The sequence below is a fragment of the Cyprinus carpio genome, chromosome A20 (assembly GCF_018340385.1).
Source record: "Cyprinus carpio isolate SPL01 chromosome A20, ASM1834038v1, whole genome shotgun sequence".
Lineage (NCBI taxonomy): Eukaryota > Metazoa > Chordata > Actinopteri > Cypriniformes > Cyprinidae > Cyprinus > Cyprinus carpio.
The window spans coordinates 25328557-25354221 of NC_056591.1; the positions used below are offsets into that span (position 1 = coordinate 25328557).

The 25665-nt window shown below is 38.9% G+C and overlaps 2 protein-coding genes across 2 annotated transcripts; both read left to right on the top strand.

The window, feature by feature from the left end:
• Positions 1–688: 688 nt before the first annotated feature.
• LOC109058955 (DBH-like monooxygenase protein 2 homolog) lies at positions 689–8280 on the top strand. Its single transcript, XM_042778405.1, has 13 exons — positions 689–1068; positions 1845–1991; positions 3772–3924; positions 4553–4636; positions 4715–4867; positions 5246–5348; positions 5444–5610; positions 5696–5784; positions 5868–5964; positions 6149–6208; positions 7410–7540; positions 7631–7739; positions 7839–8280. The coding sequence occupies exons 1-13, from the start codon at positions 802–804 to the stop codon at positions 7977–7979; spliced, it is 1701 nt and encodes a 566-aa protein (XP_042634339.1). The 5' UTR covers positions 689–801; the 3' UTR covers positions 7980–8280.
• A 994-nt stretch (positions 8281–9274) lies between these two features.
• On the top strand, positions 9275–16638 carry LOC109063692 (DBH-like monooxygenase protein 2 homolog). The gene is made up of 13 exons (XM_042778418.1): positions 9275–9652; positions 10073–10219; positions 11297–11449; positions 12602–12685; positions 12779–12934; positions 13092–13209; positions 13291–13457; positions 13543–13631; positions 15214–15310; positions 15513–15572; positions 15672–15802; positions 15896–16004; positions 16086–16638. Exons 1-13 carry the CDS (start codon positions 9386–9388, stop codon positions 16230–16232), a joined length of 1725 nt encoding a protein of 574 aa, XP_042634352.1. The 5' UTR covers positions 9275–9385; the 3' UTR covers positions 16233–16638.
• Positions 16639–25665: the final 9027 nt, after the last annotated feature.

Here is a 25665-nt window from a genome sequence, read left to right on the forward strand (position 1 = left end):
TGGCAAGACAACAGTCCCGTCACCGGGAGAGGGAGGGCCCACCAACGGCACGCTGGCAGCAGTTGGCCTCACCAACACGTGCAACGCCAGCAGTCGGACTCTGTGGATGAATGTGAAAAAATCCCTCTCTTCCACACTTTGGTGGTGCATTGCCCTATCGTCCTAATGAATGAACTCCCCCTGATTAATCAGAATCAAGGCCTGGAACAAAAAAAAATGCATGTAAACGCATTGGAGGAAAGTGAAAAAAATAGGATTCTAATGACTTTAAATCCGTTCACTACAACATTCATCTTTAGTTTACATTGTTACACCAGTCGGTGGCGAAAACTGTTCTAGGCTCTATTCTGATTAAATTATTATTATTTGCAAGCAACAATTTGCAAATATATCGTTGCAATATAGTAGATTTGTTCACGTAAATTTTGTTGGTCCATCAAAATTCAACAGAAACTTATATTTTGACAGTCATACACACACAATCCTTAAATAGAGTCATTAGCTCCACTGTTAACATTAAGATTTGAACACTTCCTGTACCTTTTTGTTGAGTTCATTTCAAGATTAATTCTAACAATAATTACGTTGTATTTTAAAATAATACTGTAACATCAGGTGATGTGGAACCTGATTCACCAGACTGGTATGAGAGGAGGAGAACTGAGACTCAGGTGGGGTGGGGGTGGGGGTTACAGACAGCTTACAAAGAGTGCTGTTAAAGTGACTACAGAGCAGTGTCACGTCCACTGCCTTCTCAAACATCTTACAAAGACACAGTTTGTCAGATTTTGTAAAGGAAACATGGGCACATTATCTCTTGTCCTGCTCTTGCTTTCAGTCCAGTGGTCCTGGGCTCAGGAAGACCCTCTTTTGCCTTTCTCTGAACACCTGGACCCCGAGCACAAGGTGCGGCTGAAGTGGGGATTTGATGAGATCCAGGGCACCATCTTGTTCGAGCTCACTATCAACACCAGCGGCTGGGTCGGTTTTGGCTTCAGCCCGAAAGGAGGAATGACTGGAGCCGATATCGTCATTGGAGGAGTCAGACCTGAAGGCAGTTTCTTCACGGTAAAGACTGATAACTGTCAAACTTACCTGCAGTGGAATTACAACTAATTTTATATTCTTTTTATATGTTGTTATTTATGTTCAAATTTTGTTAGTTATATTTTTTGTATATTTGGGTTTCTTAGTTTTTCACATCATCAAGACAGACTGATAACTGTCAATAAATCACTTCCAGTGGAGTTACAAATAAATTTATATTCTTTTGAGATTTTGTTCTGTATACTGTTAATTCTAAATCTTCATGTATTTCACATTTAGTTCATTATCTATAATATAAATTGTTAAATTTGGGTTTCTTAGTCTTTCACACCATCAAGACTGAGGCTGATAATGTCAGTATGTCACTTAAAGTGGAGTTACATGCTCTATAAATCTAATTTCATATTTAATATAATTTATATTTTTTATATTTCGTTTTTATTCTGGGTTTTATAATGATATGTATTTCATATGTAATTATGTTACATTACAGTAACATTATATTACAGTAACTTTATGTGTAACAAAATCTACTTTTTTTTTTTTTTTTTTTTTTTTTTTTTACCAAACATATAAACTGTATTTATTAATATCTGTTTTTTTTAAACTAGATGTTCTAAAATATGCAAATGTTGGTAACATTAACCTAATATTACTGTAAGAGTTTGAGAGTCAAAGTGTTAAACTGATAGCCCAGTTTAACTGGTTTGGAAACTACAACTAAAACTATGGCATCATAAAAACACCTGTTGCTATGCATACATACATGCTTCATTCTCTTTCTTTTCCATGTTCAGGACCATCATGCTGGGGGAAATTCAATGCCTGTGGTTGACCAGCAACAGAACTACAAACTCCTGTCTCTGACCGAGTCTGATGGGAAAACAATTATGAAGTTTCAGAGGTCCATTGGTTCCTGTGATGAAAATGATTTACCCATCACTGTGAGCCTGCTTAACCATTGTTTTTTAATATTCTATAACAAAGGGAAAGTAATTCAACACCAGCAATGTAACCCTACCCTTTCATTGTTTGTAAGATGCAGTTTTATTAAGAAAACAATGATGGTGGAACTATGGCATTTAGGCATGGTCCAGCATGAGATTTTGATCGTGTTTTGACCTTAAGCAAAAATATCACAGTTTCACAGTATCATGGTATTGCGGTTACAGTTCTAAAATGTGTTATGTCTGTAAAAAAAAAAAAACTCCACCCCCCATATTTTATACTACATAAAATATATACTATATTTTATTTTTAAGCAACATACAGAATACCGGTATTTGCAACAGTAGTATTTGTGTCACAGAGCTGTGGAGCCTTCATGTTTGGCCCCTTGATGGGAGCCTTTGCAGCTCCCTGTGAGTGTAACTAATACCATTTTAGAGGCTAGAGCTCCATACAAGACGTCTTTGCACCCTTAAATGTTCAGTCTTCTCTGACTGTAACTAATACCATTTTAGAGGCTAGAGCTCCATACAAGACGTCTTTGCACCCTTAAATGTTCAGTCTTCTCGATAAGGAAACCCCTTCCACGTTCAAAGTATATGGTGCCAGCCAACGTAGCAAATTGCTCCAGCTGGCTGACTTGCAGTGCCTGTCGCTTAAGACCATCCCCCTTCTGGCTTTAGCACCAATCAATCGAGTCAGTGAGTGCTTCCTGTCTTGAGTTTTGGGCACCTAACAATTGTATAGTCGTCCTCAACCTAGACATGGCTATGTGCCAAAAGTGCTCTCCACTCTGTTCAGATCACAAGTCATCACCCTCTTTGCGCTCCTCAATTCAGAAGTGAACAGGGTCTTGATCCACTTGTTCGGGCCCTTAGAGAGTATGTTGAGCACTCTGGCCCGTTCAGGCACTGAGAGCAGTTATGCCTCAGTGGGCGACTGGTTGACGACCCACAAAATGACGAATGACGAAACGGCGCTCAGAGCCAACTTATATAGCAGTCGACTCCTCCCCTTTTGGTGGGCTGAAGCGCCATTGAATCAGGCTTCAATATTAGAGTAACAGGAGTTTCCCCATACGCTCATTTCCCTTATCTCAGGGAACCGAGGTTACGATAGTAAAGGTAGTGTTTTTCAAAGCACGTTTATATCTTGAATCTGGTAATCGGCCCATGCTTAAGCATTACAAAACAAAACCAGCAATGTAAAGTAATCCAAAACAAACAAAAAAAAAGTTGGAGTGACATACAGCCAAGTATGGTGACCCATACTCAGAATTTGTGCTCTGCATTTAACCCTCCAAAGTGCACACACACAGCAGCGAACACCACACCCCGAGCAGTGGGCAGGCATTTATGCTGAAGCAGTTGGGGGTTCGGTGCCTTGCTCAAGGGCACCTGTCATGGTATTTCCCGGCCCGAGATTCGAACCCACAACCTTAGGGTTAACTCTCTAACCACTAGGCCACAACTTCCCCAATGGTTCCACTGGGATAGGGCCATTTCTGAGAACTCCCCTCTCTGAAAAAACTGCTCATCTTGTTTGTCAATGAGTCAACTGCACATGAAAAAAAAACCGTCTTTGCACCCTTAAATGTTCAGTCTTCTCTGACTGAAATTCTAGATCAAAAATAGCTAAAAATTTGTTATAATTGGTCACATACACACTGCAAACTTTTATGAGTGACAACCACATTTAGCTGCAGTGTGCATGTGGCTAAAGAGCTTCTCATTTCAAGTAAAAGATCAAGTAAAAGTGTTTCTTTTTATTTATCAGAATCTCCCCATGAAGCTGATCTATGCGTATGGACAGACTGATGACATCACGTACCACAGTAATCGAAGAGGCACGAAGGAGCTGAACCTGTTGAAGTACATGCCTCGGGTCAACCCTCCAAACAGCAACTTTTTTGACATAACTATGGTCAATGTAAGAAAGATTTTTTCTTTGTTGTTTTACTGTTCTGTCTGTAAAACCAATTTTACTATTGATTATTAAGAATTTAATCCATAATATTTATCTAGAGTAGAGCATATGTTGCAATGTATGTTTTGAATAGACTACTGTGCAAAGGTTTGGGGTTGCTTTTTTATGTTTATTAAACATTAAATGGTTCTTAAACAAAAATAAATAAATAAATAAAAATAATAATAATATCTTATGCTTACCAAGGCTGCATTTATTAGAAGAAAAAATATATATATATATATTAAACATACATCAGCCATGTTGTGAAATATTATTACATTTTAAAATAATTATTATATCTACTTGAAAAAATAAAATATTTTTATTTGAATATAATTTAAAGTGTAATTTATTCCTGTGATGGCAAAGCTGAATTTCAGCAGCCATTATACCAGTCTTCAGTGTCCTATGATTCTTCAGGAATCATTCTAATATGATGATTTTCTGCTGAAGAAAAGTTGTTTAAATAAATTCTTACTGACACCATAGCCTATTTTTGAATAGTAGTGCATGCAAAGATAATCGCTACAAAGTTCTAATAAGTGTATTTTTTCACTTTACATGTTGATTCTATTTACAATAATTTCAGTTCACTGTACCAGCCAACCAAACCCACTATCACTGCAAGATCGTGAGAGCCCCGACATTTAATCGCAAACAGCACATTTATCGCGTAAGTGAGTCTATGACTTCACACCACATAACATTCTGTCAGTCATGATAATATTCAACTTACTTTCATTATGTACAGATTGAGCCAGTGATCACAAACCCTGACCTCGTGCATCATCTGCTGCTGTACCGCTGCCCTCCGAGTGTGACGGAGCCGTTTGAGGCGGAGTGTTATACTGGAGTGGATGGAGAGTGTATGGAGACCGTGGCTGTGTGGGGAGTTGGTGGAGGGGTTAGTATCTCCTGTGCCTGGGGTTTAAAGCATTTTCATGCAAGCAAACAACCAAATTTAAGCCATTAATTACTTGAAGCAATGGTTAATCATATCATTAAAATCAAGAATCGGATCAGTTTGATTCTTAAGTGAATCATTCAGAGACGTTTCCTAAACTGATTCACTGAAAAGATCCTCCTCAAGAGGATAATTCATTTTCAGCTTTTATTAGCAATGATACTTTATTAGGCCTATTGAAATTGTAAAAAAAATAAAAAATAAAAAAATAAAAAAAAAATAATAATAATAATAACAATAATTGCCTATTTATATGTAAAAAATTCTTAATGAGGTAAAATTATTGATTATCTTTTCAATTAAATTACATTTTTCAAGACTTTTGAATTTCCTGAAGTGGCGGGACTTCCAATTGGAGGAAATGTTGAAGATTTTCTCTACAGGCTTGAATTGCATTATAACAACCCAAATAAAATTGCAGGTCAGTCAGCAGAGGTTTACAATGTAAAATATCACACTTTAATAAATGATTCCGTTCTTTTGATGTGATAAAACAATACTTTTTTCCCTGCACAGGTCGAGTTGATAACTCAGGTCTGCGATTCTATTACACATCTGACCTCCGTCAGCACGATGCAGCTGTTCTGATGACAGGGCTTGCGGTGGCCCCTGGGTATGCCATCCCACCCAAAGCCAAATCCTTCCTCACTTATGGCCTGTGTGACACTGCTTATATTCCAGAGGTTTGTATGTATGTTTATCTACTCACACTCTCTCGATCAGATTCAGCAGATGACTGGATGATCTGTTGTGTTCTGTGCTCTACAGGTTCTGGAGACACCACATGATCTTCAGGTGTTCTCTGTGATGCTGCACACACACTTAGCTGGGCGGAAGGTGCGAGTCGGACACTTCAGGTAAACCTGTGTGCATTTCTTTCTTCTGCGGTTCATAACCTGAAGTTACTGCAAATAATTACTTTTTTTCTCATCCTCTTCAGAGAGGGAAAACAAATCGATCTTCTAGCTGCAGATGAAAACTATGATTTTGAATATCAGGAAGTGACAAACTTGGGTAAAACTAAGCCAGTGAAGTTGGTAAGTGCTAAAAGGTTTAAAAAAGGTTACGATGCTGATAAGTTTACAGGGGTTTCAAGCATAAATATCAAATACTGTATACGCACTGGACAATACCAAATGGCACATTTATATATATGTTTATATATATTTTAGTATTTAATTATTGGCAATAAGTGAAAAAAAGAAATTTTTGGTCTTTCAGGGTGACAAATTGCTGGTGGAGTGCACCTATAATACTGAAAACCGCAGCACACTCACATGGGTTGGTACATTTACACAGAGGCTCATATTGTATTTTCTTTAATGGCATGTATCTTCAAATTTTACTGCTCCTCATCAAATTAAAAGTGGTTAGAGTCTGGTGGGTGCAAGTATGTTTTCATATGTTCTCGATGTGTATGAGTTTTCCTGGTCCTGTTCCCTGCACTTCTGTATTGTCCTGTTGGCTACCCAGTAAAAATACAAAACATAATGCATAGAGTGCTGCAGTTATGACATTTGAAGTTCAAATCACTCTGATTCCCTTGACAAAATCCCAATAGGATCCCAATAGCAGAAAATAAGCTCTGTGGTCAGCAAAAGTTTCATTTCTTAAACTTTTTGTTTCTTATGATAATCTTCACAAATGAAAGTACATGCATTTTTAAGCCTAAATGAAAACGTCAACACTTTTAGTCCATATTTTCCCCTAAGAGTGCGATTATAAACACAATGAGACTGAAAAAAGGACTAGTGAGTAGATGAGTTTACCTGTTCACCATGATGATGTTTAAAGGGATACTCCACCCCAAAATGAAAATTTTGTCATTAATCACTTACCCCCATGTCGTTCCAAACCCGTAAAAGCTCTGTTTGTCCTCGGAACACAATTTAAGATATTTTGGATGAAAACCTGGAGGCTTGTGACTGTCCCATAGACTGCCAAATAAATAAAAGTGTCAAGGTCCATAAAAGGTATGAAAGTCGTCATCAGAATACTCATCTGCCATCAGACGTGCAATCTGGGTTATATGAAGTGACAGGAACACTTTTTGTAAGCAAAGAAAACAAAAATAACGACTTTATTCAACAAATCCTTTGTCAACAGTCTCCTTTGTGTCTATCATTATCACCATATGCTGTGTATGCTCTTCTGTGTCATCCGCGCCACAAGAATGCGCTGTTTCTACATGTATTTAGCTTTGATTTTAAATAAAACAGCGCATGGTGCGGATGACACAGAAGAGCTTTTTTGAAAAAAAAAAATCTGACAGGTGTATTACTGATGTATTTTGTGTTGTAGAATAAAACGTAAAAATAACTTCAGCACAGACATTATTTCAGGCATTGAACCAAAAACCCATTCAATATTGACTTTAAAACTGGAACAGTAATACATCATTCCTACAGCACTCTATTGATCTAATCATTAAAATATAGAGGGAAGATTATGGATGTGTAAGACTCCCTTTATCTGCCTGCAGGGGGGGTTCTCAACTTCAGATGAGATGTGTTTGGCCTTCCTCTTCTACTATCCAGCTATGAATCTGAGCACCTGTGTGAGCTTCCCTGATGTCACATCTTTAGGATCTGCAATGGGAGCAACAGATATATAGTAATCTAACTGAAAACACAGATTTTTAATACATTTAGCTCTTAAAATTTGCCATAATGGTAATGTGCCATTTAATTGATAATTTTGCAGTTCCTGGCTCTTTATGATGTTCACGAAGACTTGGGATGACACGTCTATCAATCAATACCAACAAACACTGAAGAGAATCGACCAGCACGTCATGGTCACAAACTCAAATGTAAGTGTCCACACCTCCACAATATGAAGCTTTCACACTTAACTGCTTCTGCTCAGATCACAGCTGTTTACCTGACACTCTTTGCATGTGTATTTCCAGAACAATGGATCGTACAGTAAAGGGACACTTCCTGATCTGAGTGTCATCCCGTCTGCACCCTGCAGGAGCGGCTGTGCCACCAAAAGTCTTGCCTTGCTGTTGCTGCTTCTCTGTTTGGCAGCGCAGTGGGCATCCTTATGAAACATTAATGCAAAACGCTACTGATGTAACCTATTGTTCTTTCATGTTCTGATTAAATGTCAATAATTTTAACAGAGCAAAAACTCCTGGATCACAGGGACAGACATTTAGAAAGTTATAATATGTAACTACTTATTTTAATTTAAAATCATATTTTAATCATCATTTTTAATTTAATTTCAAATCGTTAGTTGGAAATGGACTTTACACTTTACTTTCCTTGCTTTACTTGTCTTCTACAATATGAAAATCTTCAAACAAGTTTATATTAAAGAATCACTTTGACAGCATGATTTTAGAATTTTTCCAACCTTGAATTGTAATTAAAAACAACAAAATGGCAATAATAATATAAAATTTATTATAATTATAATTATTCAAAATACAGATATCATATACCCAGTTGATTTAGTGTTTATGCAGTATTTCGACAGATAAAATGATTGATGTGCAGAAGCTATCGACTGCTTACTTTAATAATTTACTCAAAAAAAAAAAAAAATTATTCACATTTGTAGTTACAAATCTGTAATTCTTTTTTTTTTCTTTTGTGCTGGAATATTCTGGATATTCTATACAATGAAGAAAAAGAACACTATTAAAATGATAATTAAAGCAGTCCTTATGAATCGTGCTTTGTGTTTCAAGCCTTCTGTCCTAAGTCATGTGATAACTTTGTGTGAGGAACAGACCTAATTCTGTGAGAGAGGCAGTTATTTGCAATTTGTAAAAGAAATAACTATGCTTTCAGTCAGATAATTTCTGTGTTGACCCGCCATTTCACCAAAGTGGTCAGAATGATTCATTCACAAATCTGATTGATTCGGTTCTTGAGTTTAAATCACAATGAGGATTCTAATGACTCAAATTTTTTAAAATCCGTTCACTAAAACATAAGTCTCTAGTATACATTGTTGCAACAGTAGGTGGCGAAAAATACTCTAGCCACTATTTTGATTAAATTATTATTAAATTATATTATATCAAATTAAATTGCAATATGCCATTATATTATATTTTGTTGGTCCATCAAAATTCAACAAAAACTTATTTTTTGACAATCATGCACTGAAAAAAAAAAATCCTTAAAGAGAAGCTTAAGCTCCACGGTAAACATTAAGCTTTGAGCACTTTCTGTGCCTTTTTTTTTGTTTAGTTCATCTCAACATTCCTTTCTAATAATAATTATGTTGTATTTTAAAACAATACTGTAACATCAAGTGATGTGGAACCTGATTCACCAGACTGGTATGAGAGGAGGAGAACTGAGACTCAGGTGGGGTGGGGGTGGGGGTTACAGACAGCTTACAAAGAGTGCTGTTAAAGTGACTACAGAGCAGTGTCACGTCCACTGCCTTCTCAAACATCTTACAAAGACACGGTTTGTCAGATTTTGTAAAGGAAAGATGGGCACATTATCTCTTGTCCTGCTCTTGCTTTCAGTCCAGTGGTCCAGGGCTCAGGAAGACCCTCTTCTGCCTTTCTCTGAACACCTGGACCCCGAGCACAAGGTGCAGCTGAAGTGGGGATTTGATGAGATCCAGGGCACCATCTTGTTCGAGCTCACTATCAACACCAGCGGCTGGGTCGGTTTTGGCTTCAGCCCGAAAGGAGGAATGACTGGAGCCGATATCGTCATTGGAGGAGTCAGACCTGAAGGCAGATACTTCACGGTAAAGACTGAGACTGATAACTGTCATAGTCACTTACAGTGGAATTACAACTAATTTTATATTCTTATGACATTTTGTTCTGTGTTCTTTTTTTCTGATTCATATATGTATTTCCTTCAGTAACTCTAATTTGAAAGTCTTATAATTGGGTTGGATTGTAAGATAATTTAGAAGTTATTTTCTTTCAATCTGTGAAGGTGCTTCAAGCTATTTTCTAATAAACTAGACATTAAAATTATTATTCGGACACTGCATGAAATACTGTATAACAGCTGTTATGAGTGTGTGTTCTGGCATTTTTAACCAGGAATTTCCAGTTAGTTACCTGTTATGTGTAAAGAAATGATGTAGAACATATCACACAACATATGTTGTTATGAGTAAAAACATACACAATTTGTCATTAATGTTGTTATGTAGGATCGTCATGCTGGTGGAAATTCAATGCCTGTGGTTGACCAGCAACAGAACTACAAACTCCTGTCTCTGACCGAGTCTGATGGGAAAACAGTCATGAAGTTTCAGAGATCCATCGAGGCTTGTGATGAAAACGACTTACCCATCACTGTGAGTCCTGGAGCAACATTCTTACACTACCATTAAAAAGTTTGGGGTCAGTAATTTTTGGGGTAAAATATTTTTTTTTCAAAGACCCCATTAACAAAAAATTGTGAAGATTGGAAAATGGTTAGGATTAGAGACTTTAAAGGGATAGTTCACCCAAAAATGTCAATTTTATGTTTATCTGCTTACCCCCAGGGCATCCAAGATGTAGGGGACTTTCTTTCTTCGGTAGAACACAAACAATGATTTTTAACTCAAATCGTTGCAGTCTGTCAATCATGTAATGTAAGGGAATCACAGCTTTGAGAGTCAAAAAACATACACAAACAAAACCAAATTAAACCCTGAGGCTCGTGACAATACATTGAATTTTTATTTTTGGGTGAACTATCCCTTTAACAATAATATCAATCTTTAATTTACAGTTTTTATAGATAGATAAGATTAAGGTTTGGGTTGTTGAACAAATATGTTATTTCATGACCCACAACAAATAATGTAATAACACTTTCTACTTGACACCTACAGTGAACAGGTTGGATAAATGTACTGTTTGTTCCTGGAACTGGTCTAAAGATAAACAGAACACCTAGAAATTGTGATGCAACTACAAAGAAAAGTAGTTACAACACCAGTTTCATTCTCCACTTTTATTGTGTAGTATTCCTGTGGCTCAGTGGATTATCAGTGCATTACGTTAGCAGTGCCAAAGGTTGTGGGTTCAATGCAGGGAATACACATACTGGTTAAAAAATGTATAACTTTAATGCACTGTAAGTCTCTTTGGATAAAAGCGTCTGCTAAATGTAATGTAATAGCACTTAGTAGTTTGAGCCAGAAAACAATCCAATCCACACAGTGTTACACACACTGGGACCAGGAAGTCTGTACCGACCCTGTTTGTTTAGGGACCCTCAACTGTACTTGAAACCCCTTAAACAGACGGACTGCACTCAGAAACCCTGAAAGTCTAGATTAGAACTAATAGCTAAAGAGTTTTTTTTTTCCTGCTGGTATCTGCAGATCAGGGTTTTTTGAATACCTGTGAATGATTGTCTTTTGTTTTAATTGCATGATCAGAATCTCCCCATGAAGCTGATCTATGCGTATGGACAGACTGATGACATCACGTACCACAGTAATCGAAGAGGCACGAAGGAACTGAACCTGTTGAAGTACATGCCTCGGGTCAACCCTCCAAACAGCAAGTATTTCGACATGACTATGGTCAATGTAAGAAGAATTTTTATTTTTTGTTTTGCTTTATCAACATTAGTCAATATCATTAAACAGAGAATAGCCAATTCATTATTTAATAATACATTCTAACTTGGTGTGACGAATAAAGAGACAAGCAGTCTTACATGTTAAAGTTAATATTTGTCCTACCAGGCTATTAACATTTTGCATTAATGTTAATTTTGGAGATACAAATCCAGCTATTAAACATGTTGTGCATTATGTTTTAAACACAAATACGTTCCCTCTGACTGTGAATGTGGTAGCAGAATTTTAGTTTTCAGTGAGAACAGAAAATGTACTTGTCGCGCTGTATCAGGTTAGGATAATGTGTTTTGGTTAAGAAAAAAAAAACATATGGTAAAAAATTTAGACTAAACTATAATGTTTATATTATAACTGTTCAACTGTAAGAGTGAATTAATGGAATAGTTCACCCAAAAATGAAAATTTGATTACATTTTACTCATCCTCATGAGTTTGTTTCTTCATCTGAACAGATTTGAAGAAATTTAGCATTACATCACTTGCTTACCACTGGATGCTCTGCAGTGGATGGGTGCCATCAGAATGAGAGTCCAAACCGCTGATAAAAAACATTGATGAATTTGTTTCTCGCAATCACTCAGATTTTCACTTCAGAAGAAATTCATTGATGGACTGAAGTCATGTGGATATCTTGTGGATTATTGTGATGTTTTTATCAGCTGTTTCTGACGGCTCCCATTCACTGCAGATGATCCATTGGTAATGCCACATTTTTCAAAACCTGTGTGATGATGAAACAAACTCATCTACATCTATATCAAATTTTCATTTTAGGGTGAGATTTAGCACAACGTTTTATTTGATCCCTGTGAATCGAATCCATGGCCTTGCCATTGCTAGTGCCATACTCTACATTGCTAATACCTACTCTACTTTCAGTTACAGTAATTATTATATTAATAATATTTGCAAAAAACATCTGTCTTAATTTATTGGACTGGTGCTAAAACGACATAGAATGCAGCAAAAACATGTCAACGACACTATCAGTAGTTGCTATTCATGTGTAAATGTAATTCCCACATGATGCTCTTTGAGCTAAATGCCTAATGTGGGAACTTTCACTTTACCCGTTGATTCTATTTACAAACATTTCAGTTCACTGTACCAGCCAACCAAACCCACTATCACTGCAAGATCGTGAGAGCACCGACATTTGATCGCAAACAGCACATTTATCGAGTAAGTGGGTCTATGGACTTCACACACACAATCTATCCTGATCTATCCAATGATCTGTCATCTTCATTACCAACTTACTTTCATTTTGTACAGATTGAGCCGGTGATCACAAACTTTGACCTTGTGCATCATCTGCTGCTGTACCGCTGCCCTCCGAGTGTAATGGAGATGTTTGAGGCAGAGTGTTACACATCGAACAGAAGCAACTTGTGTATGGAGACCATTGCAGTGTGGGGAGTTGGTGGAGGGGTTAGTCCCGGTTCTGCATCAGAAATCATACATTTCATTTCTTGATTAATTGTATACTTTTAAAATGATTAATTTAAATCTTGGTTGCAATGACTTAAGATTTATGCGTGCTATGAGTGATCAAAAAATATTTTGGTTTCATATCCTTTTCTTTCAGGCTTTTGAATTTCCTGAAGTGGCAGGACTTCCAATTGGAGGAAATGTTGGTGGTTTTCTCTACAGGCTTGAAGTGCATTACAACAACGTTAATAAAAAGTGCAGGTCAGTCTGCAGAGGTTTACAATGTAAAATATCACACTGTAATGAACATGTAAGGTCTTTTGATGTGATAAAACAATACTTTCTTCCCTGCACAGGTCGAGTTGATAACTCAGGTCTGCGATTCTATTACACATCTGACCTCCGTCAGCACGATGCAGCTGTTCTGGATACAGGGCTTGCGGTGGCCCCTGGGTATGCCATCCCACCCAAAGCCAAATCCTTCCTCACATATGGCCTGTGTGACACTGCTTATATTCCAGAGGTTTGTATGTATGTTTAACTATTCACACTCTCACGATCAGATTCAGCAGATGACTGGATGATCTGTTGTGTTCTGTGCTCTACAGGTTCTGGAGACACCACATGATCTTCAGGTGTTCTCTGTGATGCTGCACACACACTTAACTGGACGGAAGGTGCGAGTCGGACACTTCAGGTAAATGTTTTTGACCAATGACTCTTCAAAAGAGTTCACCCAAAAATAAAATGAAAAAAAATCATTTATAGTAATCACACTCATGTCATTCCAAACCTGTGCTTTTCTTTCTTATGTGTAAAACAAAAAATGTTAACCAAAAAAGTTCATGCTGTTTTTTTCCCTTATAATAATAATAATAATTATTATTATTAAATTGAAACAGCTAGAAGTGTGCCAGTGTTTTTCTCATTTTACTAATGACACAAAGTACCATAAAAGTAGTCCATATAATATTAATATTAATAATTTTCATAGCTCACTTTACAATCAATGAAAGAAAAAACTTACAATACAAATTAAAGAACAGTATCAACTAACAGAATGGCATCATATATCAATATACACATATATTCCTATGTGGCAATGCCAAAGCCATGGATTCGATTCTCAAGAAATGCATGAACCCTATACCTGTATACATTAATACAATTTAAGTAACTCATACTGTATGTAAATATATAAAACATATATGACTCGTATATGGCATATAAGCAAATATGGCTCTTGTCTGCTATAGCGGAGAAGATCAGCTGTTAATACTGATTCACACAGCTATCATATCACTTAAACTATAGCACACAACTTACACTACTACAGTATTAGATGAAAACAACAATACAGAAAAAAAAAAAAAAAACGGTTTCCTTGTATCACAATGACAACAAAAACCTCAAAGCTCATGCTGAGCTCATGAGACACCTCAGACGTACCTTTAATGTGATTTAAGAGTGCAATACAATGAATTTAAGGTAAGACAAACAAATTGGCCAAATTTCCAACAACAAAATGAACACCTCAAGGAATAGTTCACCCTCACCATGTATCACCTGCTCACCAATTAATCTTCTGCAGTGAATGGGTGCCATCAGAATGAGAGTCCAAACAGCTGATGACAACATTACAATAATCCACAAGTAATCCACACCACTCCAGTCCATTAAATAATGTCTAGCGAAGTGAAAAGCTGCTAGTTTGTAATAAACAAATTCAATAATCCATCCATTCCTTCTGGCTAAAATACAAGTCCTCTATGAACTCAAGTCGACTCGTCTGAATCAGGAGAGAAATACGCACACATCAAGCACCATTTAGAAGTGAAAACAGTTCTAAACAAATATGTCAGTGGATTTTGATGTGAGAGGACAACCAGGGATGAACTTTTTCACTAGAGGAATAATTATGGATTATGGACTATTTTGGTCAGAAGCGATGGTTTAAAGTTAAAAACATCTTAATAATGGATTGGTTTCTTAATAACACATCTTTTCACTTCACAAGATGCCAACTGAGATGTGTGGATTACTTGTGGATTATTGTGATGTTTTTATCAGCTGTTTGGACTCTCATTTTGACGGCACCCATTCACTGCAGAGGATCCATTGGTGAGCAACTGATGTAATGCTAAATTTCTCCAAATCTGCTCCCATGAAGAAACAAACACATCTACATATTGGATGGTCTGAGAGTGAGTAAATTTTCAGTAAATTATTATTTTTGGGTGAACTATTCCATTAAATGAGCAGGCTGTTGTCTATTTCAGAGGGGGAAAACAGATTGATTTCTTAGCTGTGGATGAAAACTATGATTTTGAATACCAGGACGTGATGAACTTGGGCAAAACTAAGACAGTTAAGTTGGTAAGTGTGAAATGATTTGAATCATTGAACAACTTGCAGTGCTGTTTAGTTTACAGTGATTTCAAGCATAAATACTATATCAAATATATGCACTGCACAATACTATACATCACACTGATATGTTATCCAAGCTAAAAACTTAACAATAAAGTTAGTTTATCAGTATAATTATTAATTAATAAAGGTATTTTTTGCCTTCCAGGGTGACAAATTGCTGGTGGAGTGCACTTATAACACTGAAAACCGCAGCAAACTCACATGGGTTAGTATTTTATACAAATATAAGAACTTTTCTTTATGCATTAAATACATTAAAATTAATTTTTTTTTTTTTTTTTTTTTTTTTTTTGGCTTCCCACAGGGGGGGCTCTCGACTTCAGATGAGATGTGTTTGGCCTTCCTGTTCTACTATCCAGCGATGAATCTGAGTGGCTGTATGAGTTTCCCCAATATAACAACTTTAATATCTGAGATGGGAACGCCAAGTCCAAAGTAATCCACTTATAAACACAAGCATCATCTAAATGTCATCCATGAATGCATTTAGCCCTTATAATGACCATGGCTTTTATCTGATAATTGCAGTAACTGGCTCAACTTAATGTCCAACAAAATCTGGAATGACACGTCTATCAATCAATACCAACAAACACTGAAGAGAATCGAGCAGCACGTCATAATTGCTGATTCATTTGTAAGTGTCCACACCTCCACAACACACATAAATCTCTTGTTTTTCTAAGTTGTAAACAATGTTCATTGTGTTTTTTTCCAGAATAACACATCATGCAACACAGGGCAGATTCCTGATCTTAGTGTCATCCCGTCTGCACCCTGCATTAGCGGCTGTGCCACCAAAAGTCTTGCTTTGCTATCGCTGCTCCTCTGTTTGGCAGTGCAGTTCATGCAAAAATACTACTGATGTAACCTGTTGTTCTATTGATGTCGAAGATTAAAAGTCAGTCAATCTAGATTAGGAGCTCCTGGCAGCTCCACCCTCACAGGTATAATAGTTTCGATAACCAAATATCCTACAAAATATATGTTACTGTAATAACAAAGCAAATCAGGGAAATCAGGTTTTCCATGGTGCTGGAAATATCAAGGAATGTCAGAAGTGTAATTTGAGGCCTAGAAAAAAAATGTTTTGTATTGATTCATTCAAAAGTGTATTACAAATATTTAATGGCTTAAAAAATTCAGTGGCTTGATTTTATAATTTCTAACATATTTTCAATGTCTGAATTTAAATGTACTGGGATGTTTTAGGAGAAAATGGGCTATAATGGTTATGATATTTTAATGAAAAAAAAAATCTAATAAAAATAAAAGAAACAATAAAGGATTTTATTGAAATGATGCTCAGCTTTTGTAACCAAGAATTTCTAGCCAAGAAATATTCACTGTAGCAAAAAGTGTAACAACAAGCCCTGGTCTCTTCATGATCATTTTTGTTCCCTAGGGCGTAGGTTTGATTTTGGTAGGGACATAACAGTAGGCAAGACCCCCTCCCCCATCCAACTACACCAACATTTTAGCATTTATGATAGACTTTTGACCAAAGTTTCATGTCATCTAAAGTCTTTATTACTGGAATGACTTTACCAGTAAATACTAATTAAATAAATAAATAAATAATACATAAATATATTCACACTTCCGTTTCAAAATACTGGTAAATTCTGTGACATCATTAACTAGAAATTACCTCTTAACGGTGTTGTGTTTGTAAACATGGAGGAATATATGCTGTCAGAGTTTCTGTTGATGTTTTCATTTTTGTGTCAAACGTTCACATTCATGCAGCGCTTTTGGCACAGAGACCATATTGTACCCCTGCATCTCAATGTTCATACTATCCCTCCTGAATAGTATGTGAGATTAGAATAATTGTGTCCCAAATCATAGTATATTGAAAAGAGTATCCTAAAAGTCCCTGAAAGGTATACTATTTCAGGTCAATTTTTGAAGTGTGGATCCATGCACACTCTAAGGCTAAAACTGCCCACAATCCATCGCGCTTTGGTGAAGGATTCGGTCCAGAACTACAAACATGAATAAAACGCGTTAGAAAAACTACTAATGTGGCTGATGCGCGCTAGCTACGGTTAGGTAGAGAGGTTTAAAAAAAGGGGTTTTGTGTTACTAATGATCAACATTTAACCTGATAAAAAGTATTTATTTATTGTTATCCCTGTTATATTTAATCTGCAACAGCAATGTGAACTTTTATAAACATCCATTTGGTCGTTAACTTTTAAATGCATCATTATGTAGAAAATATGAGCAGAGTTCTCTGCATGAAAGACCCGCAAATGTTGTATGTACCAAAGCTTGCCTACTTTTCTACTACACACTCAAAAGTGTGTACTTTTTCTTTACCAAAAGAGTACATACTTTAAGGGATTAGTACAAGTAGGCACACTGAGACGCAGGGTAAGACTTCAAAAGAACAACACAGCACGGGAAAATGCGTCATCTGTGTCAGAATGTTATGATTGGCCCAGAGTAGACGTCTTACGTCAGCGCGTTATGAACTCGTACGTGCTCATACCGGTAATCTGGTTCAGCCTTCTGTGTTCACACACAGCATTATACCGGTTCTTTACTGGTAATGTTACAACTTTCCTTACTGGTAAATTGCCAGAACGAATTTGCCAGTATTTTTGAAAAGGTCCTGTTGATACATGATCTCTTAAAGGTCCCCTGAAGTGCCTTGAAACACGCAGCATTATTCTGTGTGGTGACGTAATTTCAACTGAAACAGGAAGAGAGGGGGCGGGACATATAGAGCAGCCCTACCCCCTTTTTAAAATAGCCAATAGTGTTTGGTTTATATCTGCTCGGGTTAGAGCCGTTGAACTTGGTAAAGCCGCATTAGACAGCCACAGTCTAATAGATTACCCCCTAGATTAAAAATGAAACTCTTAGTAAAACAAAATAGTGGTCATAATCATGCTAAGGCTGTGTAGTTGTAAAAGTTTTTTATGTATGCCGACTCACTCAATTGAATCGGTTCGCCTGTTCCTCCGCTATTCGCGCCTTCATGTTTACAAAACATAACTGTCAGTACTAGCTCCTTAGTTTTATGACAGTAGTAACTGAAATAAATGAAAAATTATGTTTACAAATAAAATATCCATATCTCCATTCTGAAGATAATTCCGAAGATAACTGTTTTCCACATCGAAACATCCAACACAAATCTACGAACATATTCAGGTGAGGTAACTGTTTCTAATAGTGAAACACTCCATTAAAATGACGATCTGCACCTCAAAATACATGTTACATTCTGCAATCGTTTGTAGCTTTATTTTTCGCTATATTTTAAATAGTATGACCACTGCAATTCAGTTGGTTACAGTTCAATAGGAAATAAGCATCCAGTCATCTCATATCATTGAAGTTAATGTTAAATGTATCAGTATGTAATAAATCCTCTCGGTTACGTATGTAACCACAGTTCCCTGAATAGGGAACGAGATGCTGCGATGACGTCACCGTATGGGAACACCTTTGGTGTGACAAATGTCTGAAGCCCTGTACCATCCTGCCAATTTCATTGGCCAAATAGTGCTTGGCACCGCCCTACGCATAGTATACCTGGGTGCCGTGCGTTATTTTGCTCAGATTTCATGAACTGAGGAATGCTATCAAGGTACGGAACGGCCGGGACCGCAGCATCTAGTTCCCTATTCAGGGAACTGTGGTTACATACGTAAACGAGATGTTCCCTTTCATAGGTCACTTCGATGCTGCGGTGACGTCACCGTATGGGAATCCTATACTGTAACGCCTGACGTACCTGAGATAGCTGGGATCCAAGGAAAGGATCTGCTCAAGCGGAGAGAACCCGGGAGCCAGGAGCCATCCTCACATCCAAACTGTAAAACTTGACAGAAGTGCTCGGTGAGGACCATCCTGCCGCAGCACAAATATCATCCATTGAGGATCCACTGAGAAAAGCCTGCGATGAAGCCACTGCTCTCATGAAATGAGCTCTAATTCCTAAGGGCGAAGCGAGTTCCCGCGCCTCATAGGCTAAAGATATAGCTTCCACCAACCAAAGGGACATGCGTTGCTTTGTGACAGCATGGCCACTATTTTTATGTCCAAAACATATGAACAGCTAGTCGGACTCACGCCATGGAGCTGTAAGATCAAAATAAATCTTCAGCGCTCTGACAGGACAAGACTTAGATCTTCTAGCCCCACCTCTGCAGGGGAGAAAGCTTCCAAGACCACTTGCTGAAAGAGAAAAGGGTTCGAAGCGACCTTAGGGACATATTTAGGCCTCGGTCGCAGCAAAACTTTCACAAACCCTGGTGCAAGTCCATGCACGAGGGTGAAACAGAAGAGCCTGTAAATCCCCAACTTTCTTGAGGGAGGATAAAGCCACAAGAAGAACTGTCTTTAAAGTCAGGATTCCTTTTTTTTTTCTGATACAGTTTCCAAGGGCTCAACGGATGCCCTGATAAACCTTGCAACACAACAGATAATCCCATGATGGAACTTGCGCAGGGTGGAAAGGGCTCAGCCGTCGCGAACCCTGCATAAAGCGAGAGAGACCAGAGGATTATGCCCCACTGAAGTACCATCTATATATACGTGGTTAGATGAAATGTCTGCCAAGTACACTTTAAGAGTGGCTGGTGTTACTCCATCTGAAAAACGGTCTTGAAGAAACTCCAGTACTGAAGCCACGGGGCAGTAAACTGGATCCATGTTATGAATTCCACACCAGGCAGTAAACAGTTTCTATTTAAAGGCATATAAACGTCTCGTAGAAGCTGCCCTAGAATTCATTATAGTCTCGGTAGTTTCAACTGAGAGACCGGGGCATATTAACTCACCCCAAATCATGAGACCAAAGAAGAATATTCCTCACCAGCCTGTGTAACCCCTCTCTCCCGGGTCCTCACCGCCACACCTCGTACTTGCTCCGAGTGGGCCTCGAACCCAGGTCTCAGGCATGGGAGGTGCACGCACTAACAAGGAGGCTAAATGACTGCAGCCACTAGCGTCAGTCGCTAGTGCATCTCTTAAGATCATCTCTTAAGATCAGGGGAGTGAGGTTTACCTTCCGTTACATACTCACCCCACCTAAACCTCACTCCCATCCAGGTGACGGCACCAATGTAACTCCTCTCTCCCGGGTCCTCACCGCCACACCTTTTACTCGCTCCGAGTGGGCCTTGAACCCGGGTCTCCGGCATGGGAGGCGGACGCATCAGCATCAGTCGCTAGTGCGTCTCTTGAGATCAGGGGAGTGAGGTTTACCTGCACAGCACCTACTCGCTGGCCTCCGTTACACCTGCACAGGGGGCGAGAGCGTAATCCTCCTTGATGATTCAGATACGACACAACCGCTATGTTGTCTGACCTGATTAACACATGACGGCCGATCAGCAGACTCGAGAAATATTGGAGAGCTAGAAAAACTCCCAGCAATTCCAACCTGTTTATATGCCAGCCGCGTTGTGTCTCCGTCCATACTCCGTGAGCTGGGCGTCCTTGGCGTCCGTCGTGACAATCTCACGGCAAACACAAATCCCCAACCGAACTCCAGTTCGAAGGAATTTGGTTGACGTCCAAAGTTTTATTGTCATAGCACACCTCCATGTCACCGAAATCATTCAATGCGGGAAAAACGGGGTGAAATCCTTTGGCTTTTCGCCACCACTGAAATGGGCGCATGTGAAGCAAGCCCAGACGGATTACAGGGGATGCTGCTGCCATTAGACCCAAAAGTCTGAGGCACAAACTCACTGTCACTGAGTGACCTGCTTTGAAGTGGCGCAGGCATGACGTGAGAGACTGAACGCGTGGGAGAGACAATCTTGCCGTCATCGCGCAAGAGTCCAAGTCTATTCCCAAAAAGGTTATCCGCTAAGAGGGGATAAAAACATTTTTCTGGAAATTCGTACGTAAACCCAGGCTGCTTAAATGGTTCAGCACAAGATCCTGATGAGAGTGTAATTGAGTCTGCGATTGTGCTAACACCAACCAATCGTCCAGGTTATTTAATACACGAATGCCCTGGAGCCGCAACAGGGCCAGAACTGCGTCCATACATTTCGTAAATGTTCGAGGAGCCAAGGCTAAGCCGAAGGGAAGAACGCGGAATTGATACACTTTGCCCTCTAAAGCGAATCTGAGGAACTTCCTGTGTCTCTTGTTGATCTGAATATGAAATATGCATCCTTCAGATCGATCGTGACAAACCAACTGTTTGGTTGAATCTGAGACAGAATAGACTTAACTGTCAACATCTTGAATTTGCTCGTCCTGAGTGCAAGATTCAAATGGCGTAAATCCAATATTGGTCGTAAACCGCCACCTCTTTTGTGTACAACAAAATAGCGGCTGTAAAAACCTGACTCCATCTGAGAGGGGTGTACTTATTCTATAGCCCTTTTCTCAGCAGAGATGACATCTCTTGACGCAGCCCCGCGATCTCCTTTGAATTCACAATCCTGGGAAGAATTCCACGGAAAGGAGGCGGGCCTTTTCGAAACTGAATGGTGTATCCGTGACGAATTGTGCGTAACACTCATTGCGAAATGCCGGGTGCGTTAACAGGCCTCATTGCGATAGTTTGCCGGGCCTGAGAAAGCGTTAATAGTTTCAAAACTGAGTTAGAATGTCCGAGCACGGAAATCTCGCGGCGTCCGTAAGCGAGGGAAACGCATGTGTCAAAGTTGTTGCGTTTCATTGTGTATAATCCTGAAGCGTATCCACGGCAGGATTTAATCCAACAAGATAAACATCAGGCCCCGCCGTTAACGAGAATGCGGCAGCTGTGTGGGCCGTCATAAACGGGCCGTCTTTGTCAGCCCTTTGGTAGGCTTGTTAAGAAACGCTATCGAGTGGAGAGTGGCAGTTGCTTGACCTGAATCAGAGTAAAAAATTTTGACGAGATTAGACGTGACTCGACACGCCTTCAAAGGAAGGAGGGGGCGAGACTTCCAGGCCGCGGCCGAGTTCAGTGCGAGATGTTCGGCTTACAGTGTCATGCACCTCGGCATCGTTGTATAACCGTGGTCCGCCATGTCAGCAATGGTGGCGAAATCCCCAACATTCGTGATGTGCGCTGATTAAGGCTGCTTCCAGGACCTCGAAACCCCTTGGAGGAGGTCCTGGAAGAAGGGCAGCGGCTTACGGGTCTGGACAGATGCACAACTAGTTAAAAAACAGCGGGTAACCACATCCAACAGTTCACTGTAGCAAGGGAAGGTGCGTTTCTTCTGTCCGCTCGGAGGGAGAGAACCGCATGGGTCGGCCAGAACGTACTCTGAGTTCGAAGCCGCGGTGGGCAAAACATTTCAATGTTAAGCAATTCTGCTGATTATACACTCGAGTGGTGGGAAAGTGAGCAAAGTGGAAAAACTTCAGCGCATCACTGTCTTCATAGTCCAAGCCACACACATCGCCCCAAATCACCGCCTCGTGCGGTGCCTTGGCAACCGCAGAAGCGTTACAGCGGGGTTAGATGCGAGGGCGACCTAGATTTATACTCCTGCAGAAATTTTGCTGCAGGCTATCACAGAGAGAACATGCAGAGAGGCTGCTAAACATGCCTCTCATGAGTGTCCCCCCGTGATAAATCTGTTATACGGCTCCTTACCTTTCGTTGACTCATCGCGTCCACGGAGAGGAATTGAACACTGCTCGTATAATAGTCGCTGAGAACACGAGATGCTTTCCTAGGGCACAGAAAATTTGCTTTCCTGAAGAAAATGAAGTCTGAGCGAAATAGCGCGCGGCACCCAGGTATACTATGCGTACGTATGCGTAGGGCGGTGCAAAGCGCTATTTGGCCAATGAAATTGGCGGGATGGTACAGGGCTTCAGTCATTCATCACACCAAAGGTGTTCCCATACGGTGACGTCACCGCAGCATCGAAGTGACCTATGAAAGGGAACTTATAGTTTTATCTGATTGTATTGGTCTAGAGGGTGTTGTAGCCGCAGCATCGAAGTGATATATGTGATGTAGAGTGAATGGTAGGTGCAGGTGAAAAAAATTAGTATTATGTAATGATTGTTTGACAGTTACACAGGACACGCCCTTGCAGTCGCTATATAATGTCGCTGTGAAGAAGCAAAGTACAGTCGCCGCACCGCCGAACTTCTCATGGGTCGAACATCAGAAACTCGCCGGACTGGCCTGTCCTTCAGAAACTCAGCATTATAAGTTCTTGGTGGAGAACGGCATCAGTCACCTGGTGTGCCTGTTAGAATCCAAAGCACCGAAAAAAAAAAGACAGCTGTCCAGAGCTCATCCTGCATCACATTAGCATAGTGGACTTCAGTCCGCTGAGTCTGCCTCAAATCCTGAGATTCCTGCGCATCAAGGAGACAGCCAACGCTAAAGGGGAGGTGAGGGAGGGAGGAACGCCTTTATAGTGTTTTTATAGAACAGGTCTATCGAATTAAAAGTCTACAGCTTCATTTTCATCCAATATTTATGTATGAGATGTGTTAGATCATTAGAATGAGTCCTTTCTCTGAAAATCAAAGTTCTCTTCCGCAAGGGTCGGGTGCACTTGGCGGGTCAAACAACCGAATACTCCACTGAGCAGCATTTAAAGGGTCATGTAACCCCAGACTACTTTTTCTGACATTTTAACTGAGGTGTTTGTGTTACACATCATAGAAGACAGTGTTAGCATACAATAAATTTAACTGTTGGAGAAAACTGAATAATTTTAAGATTTTTTGCACTATTTTCATCTTCTGGGTTTAAAATCTACATTGTGTTGACGACACAATTTGTGACATGGCAATGGCGCGTCGTCGTCGGTGTCTATTAAATTATTCATGAGACTGCGTGTTCTTATCCAATGAGAAGACCCTTCGCTTAATTATTCACAACAGCATGTGATGATTTACTATTACACGCTTCAGACTGAGAGGTCGTATACATTAACTGAGAGAAACGTTAATAGATCGAAGAAGAGTGTTTGTTTTTGCTTTGTAATAAGAGTTCGGCACAAACGCGATTCATTCACTTGGTGGGCATAATCATTTTAACAGCTCTGTGACAAAAACCGTAAAAAGGCTCGTATAAACGCAACAAAATAAGCCTTAAAAGTTCTCGGAGGTGCAACAGCGCATTCATATAAATTAAGATTATAGTTTGATTTGTAACCTTAAATGGCTCTTATTGGTTAATCTTGAACAGCGCCGAGAAAAGTAACAGCTACCACGTGATGCTGCCAAGTACTCTGGCGGTCTGAATGGGTTAGTTCACCCAAAAATGAAAACTGGCTTGTATTTTACTCACCCTCGAAGCATCCTAGGTGTATGTGACTTTCTTCTTTCAGACGAATCCAGTCGGAGTTATATTAAAAATTATCCTGGCTATTCCAAGCTCTATCATTGCAGTCAGCGGGTGTTGCAGTTAAACAGTCCACAATTCGTCAAATAAAGCGCGTGCATCCATAATAAAACGTGCTTCACACAGACCCAGGTGGTGTATAAAGGCCTCCTAGCGAATCCATGTGTTTTTGCAAGAAAAATATCCATATTTCAAACGTATAAACACTTTTCTATCACTTCTGCCAACTGTCATACGCGGAAGTCGTTCTGGCAGATGGAAAAAGTAATTAAAAATTAATTTTTAATGGAAAAAGTAATTAAAAGGCTGACATTATTATTATATTTTAAATAATCAAATAATGTCAGCATAATTTTATTTTCTTTCTTAAAAAGAATAAGTGAAGCAATATATAAAATAAAACAAACAATTCTTACAAAATAGAAGTCATTTTTGAAGCTTTTTTGTCAAATTTCATAGTCTTTTTTTTCTGGTCAAATAAAGGGAATATTACAATATATATTTATTTAAATATTTTAAATAATAAATTTATCAAATACTGAAAAATATAACGGACAAAAGAGTGAAGCTTTACACACACACACACACACACACACACACACACACACACACACACACACACACACACACACACACACACACACACACACACTTACAAATTAGAGACAATGTTTCTGCTTTTTTGTAAAATCCATATTTATTTATGATTTACAAAAGCCTATGTATCAACCATTAAAATGAATCAAATGAATTCGTCTTTAACCTAAAATGAAAACATGACTGTGTTTGTGTGTCAGTTTATGTTTCTCAAAGTGGCAAAAAAGGCAGGATATTGACATTACCCTTATGCATCATTTGATTTATGAAGTCTGTTCTCTGGAAAATTATTTACACAGGCGCCAACAGGTCTAGACTATGAATGAAAAGATACAGGTGCTTCAAACTGAAGAGACACAACCAGATCTTCCATTTAAATAAACATCTGCAATACTGTGGGCTGAGGGATGCC

Bases quoted from the DNA above. Each gene is read 5' to 3' on its own strand.
- LOC109058955 (XM_042778405.1), top strand. From the start codon at position 802: ATGGGCACATTATCTCTTGTCCTGCTCTTGCTTTCAGTCCAGTGGTCC. The intron at 1,069-1,844 runs GTAAAGACTGAT...TTCCATGTTCAG, and splicing joins CTGAAGGCAGTTTCTTCACG to GACCATCATGCTGGGGGAAA. The intron at 5,965-6,148 runs GTAAGTGCTAAA...TTGGTCTTTCAG, and splicing joins AAACTAAGCCAGTGAAGTTG to GGTGACAAATTGCTGGTGGA.
- LOC109063692 (XM_042778418.1), top strand. From the start codon at position 9,386: ATGGGCACATTATCTCTTGTCCTGCTCTTGCTTTCAGTCCAGTGGTCC. The intron at 12,686-12,778 runs GTAAGTGGGTCT...CATTTTGTACAG, and splicing joins GCAAACAGCACATTTATCGA to ATTGAGCCGGTGATCACAAA. The intron at 13,210-13,290 runs GTTTACAATGTA...TTCCCTGCACAG, and splicing joins GTGCAGGTCAGTCTGCAGAG to GTCGAGTTGATAACTCAGGT.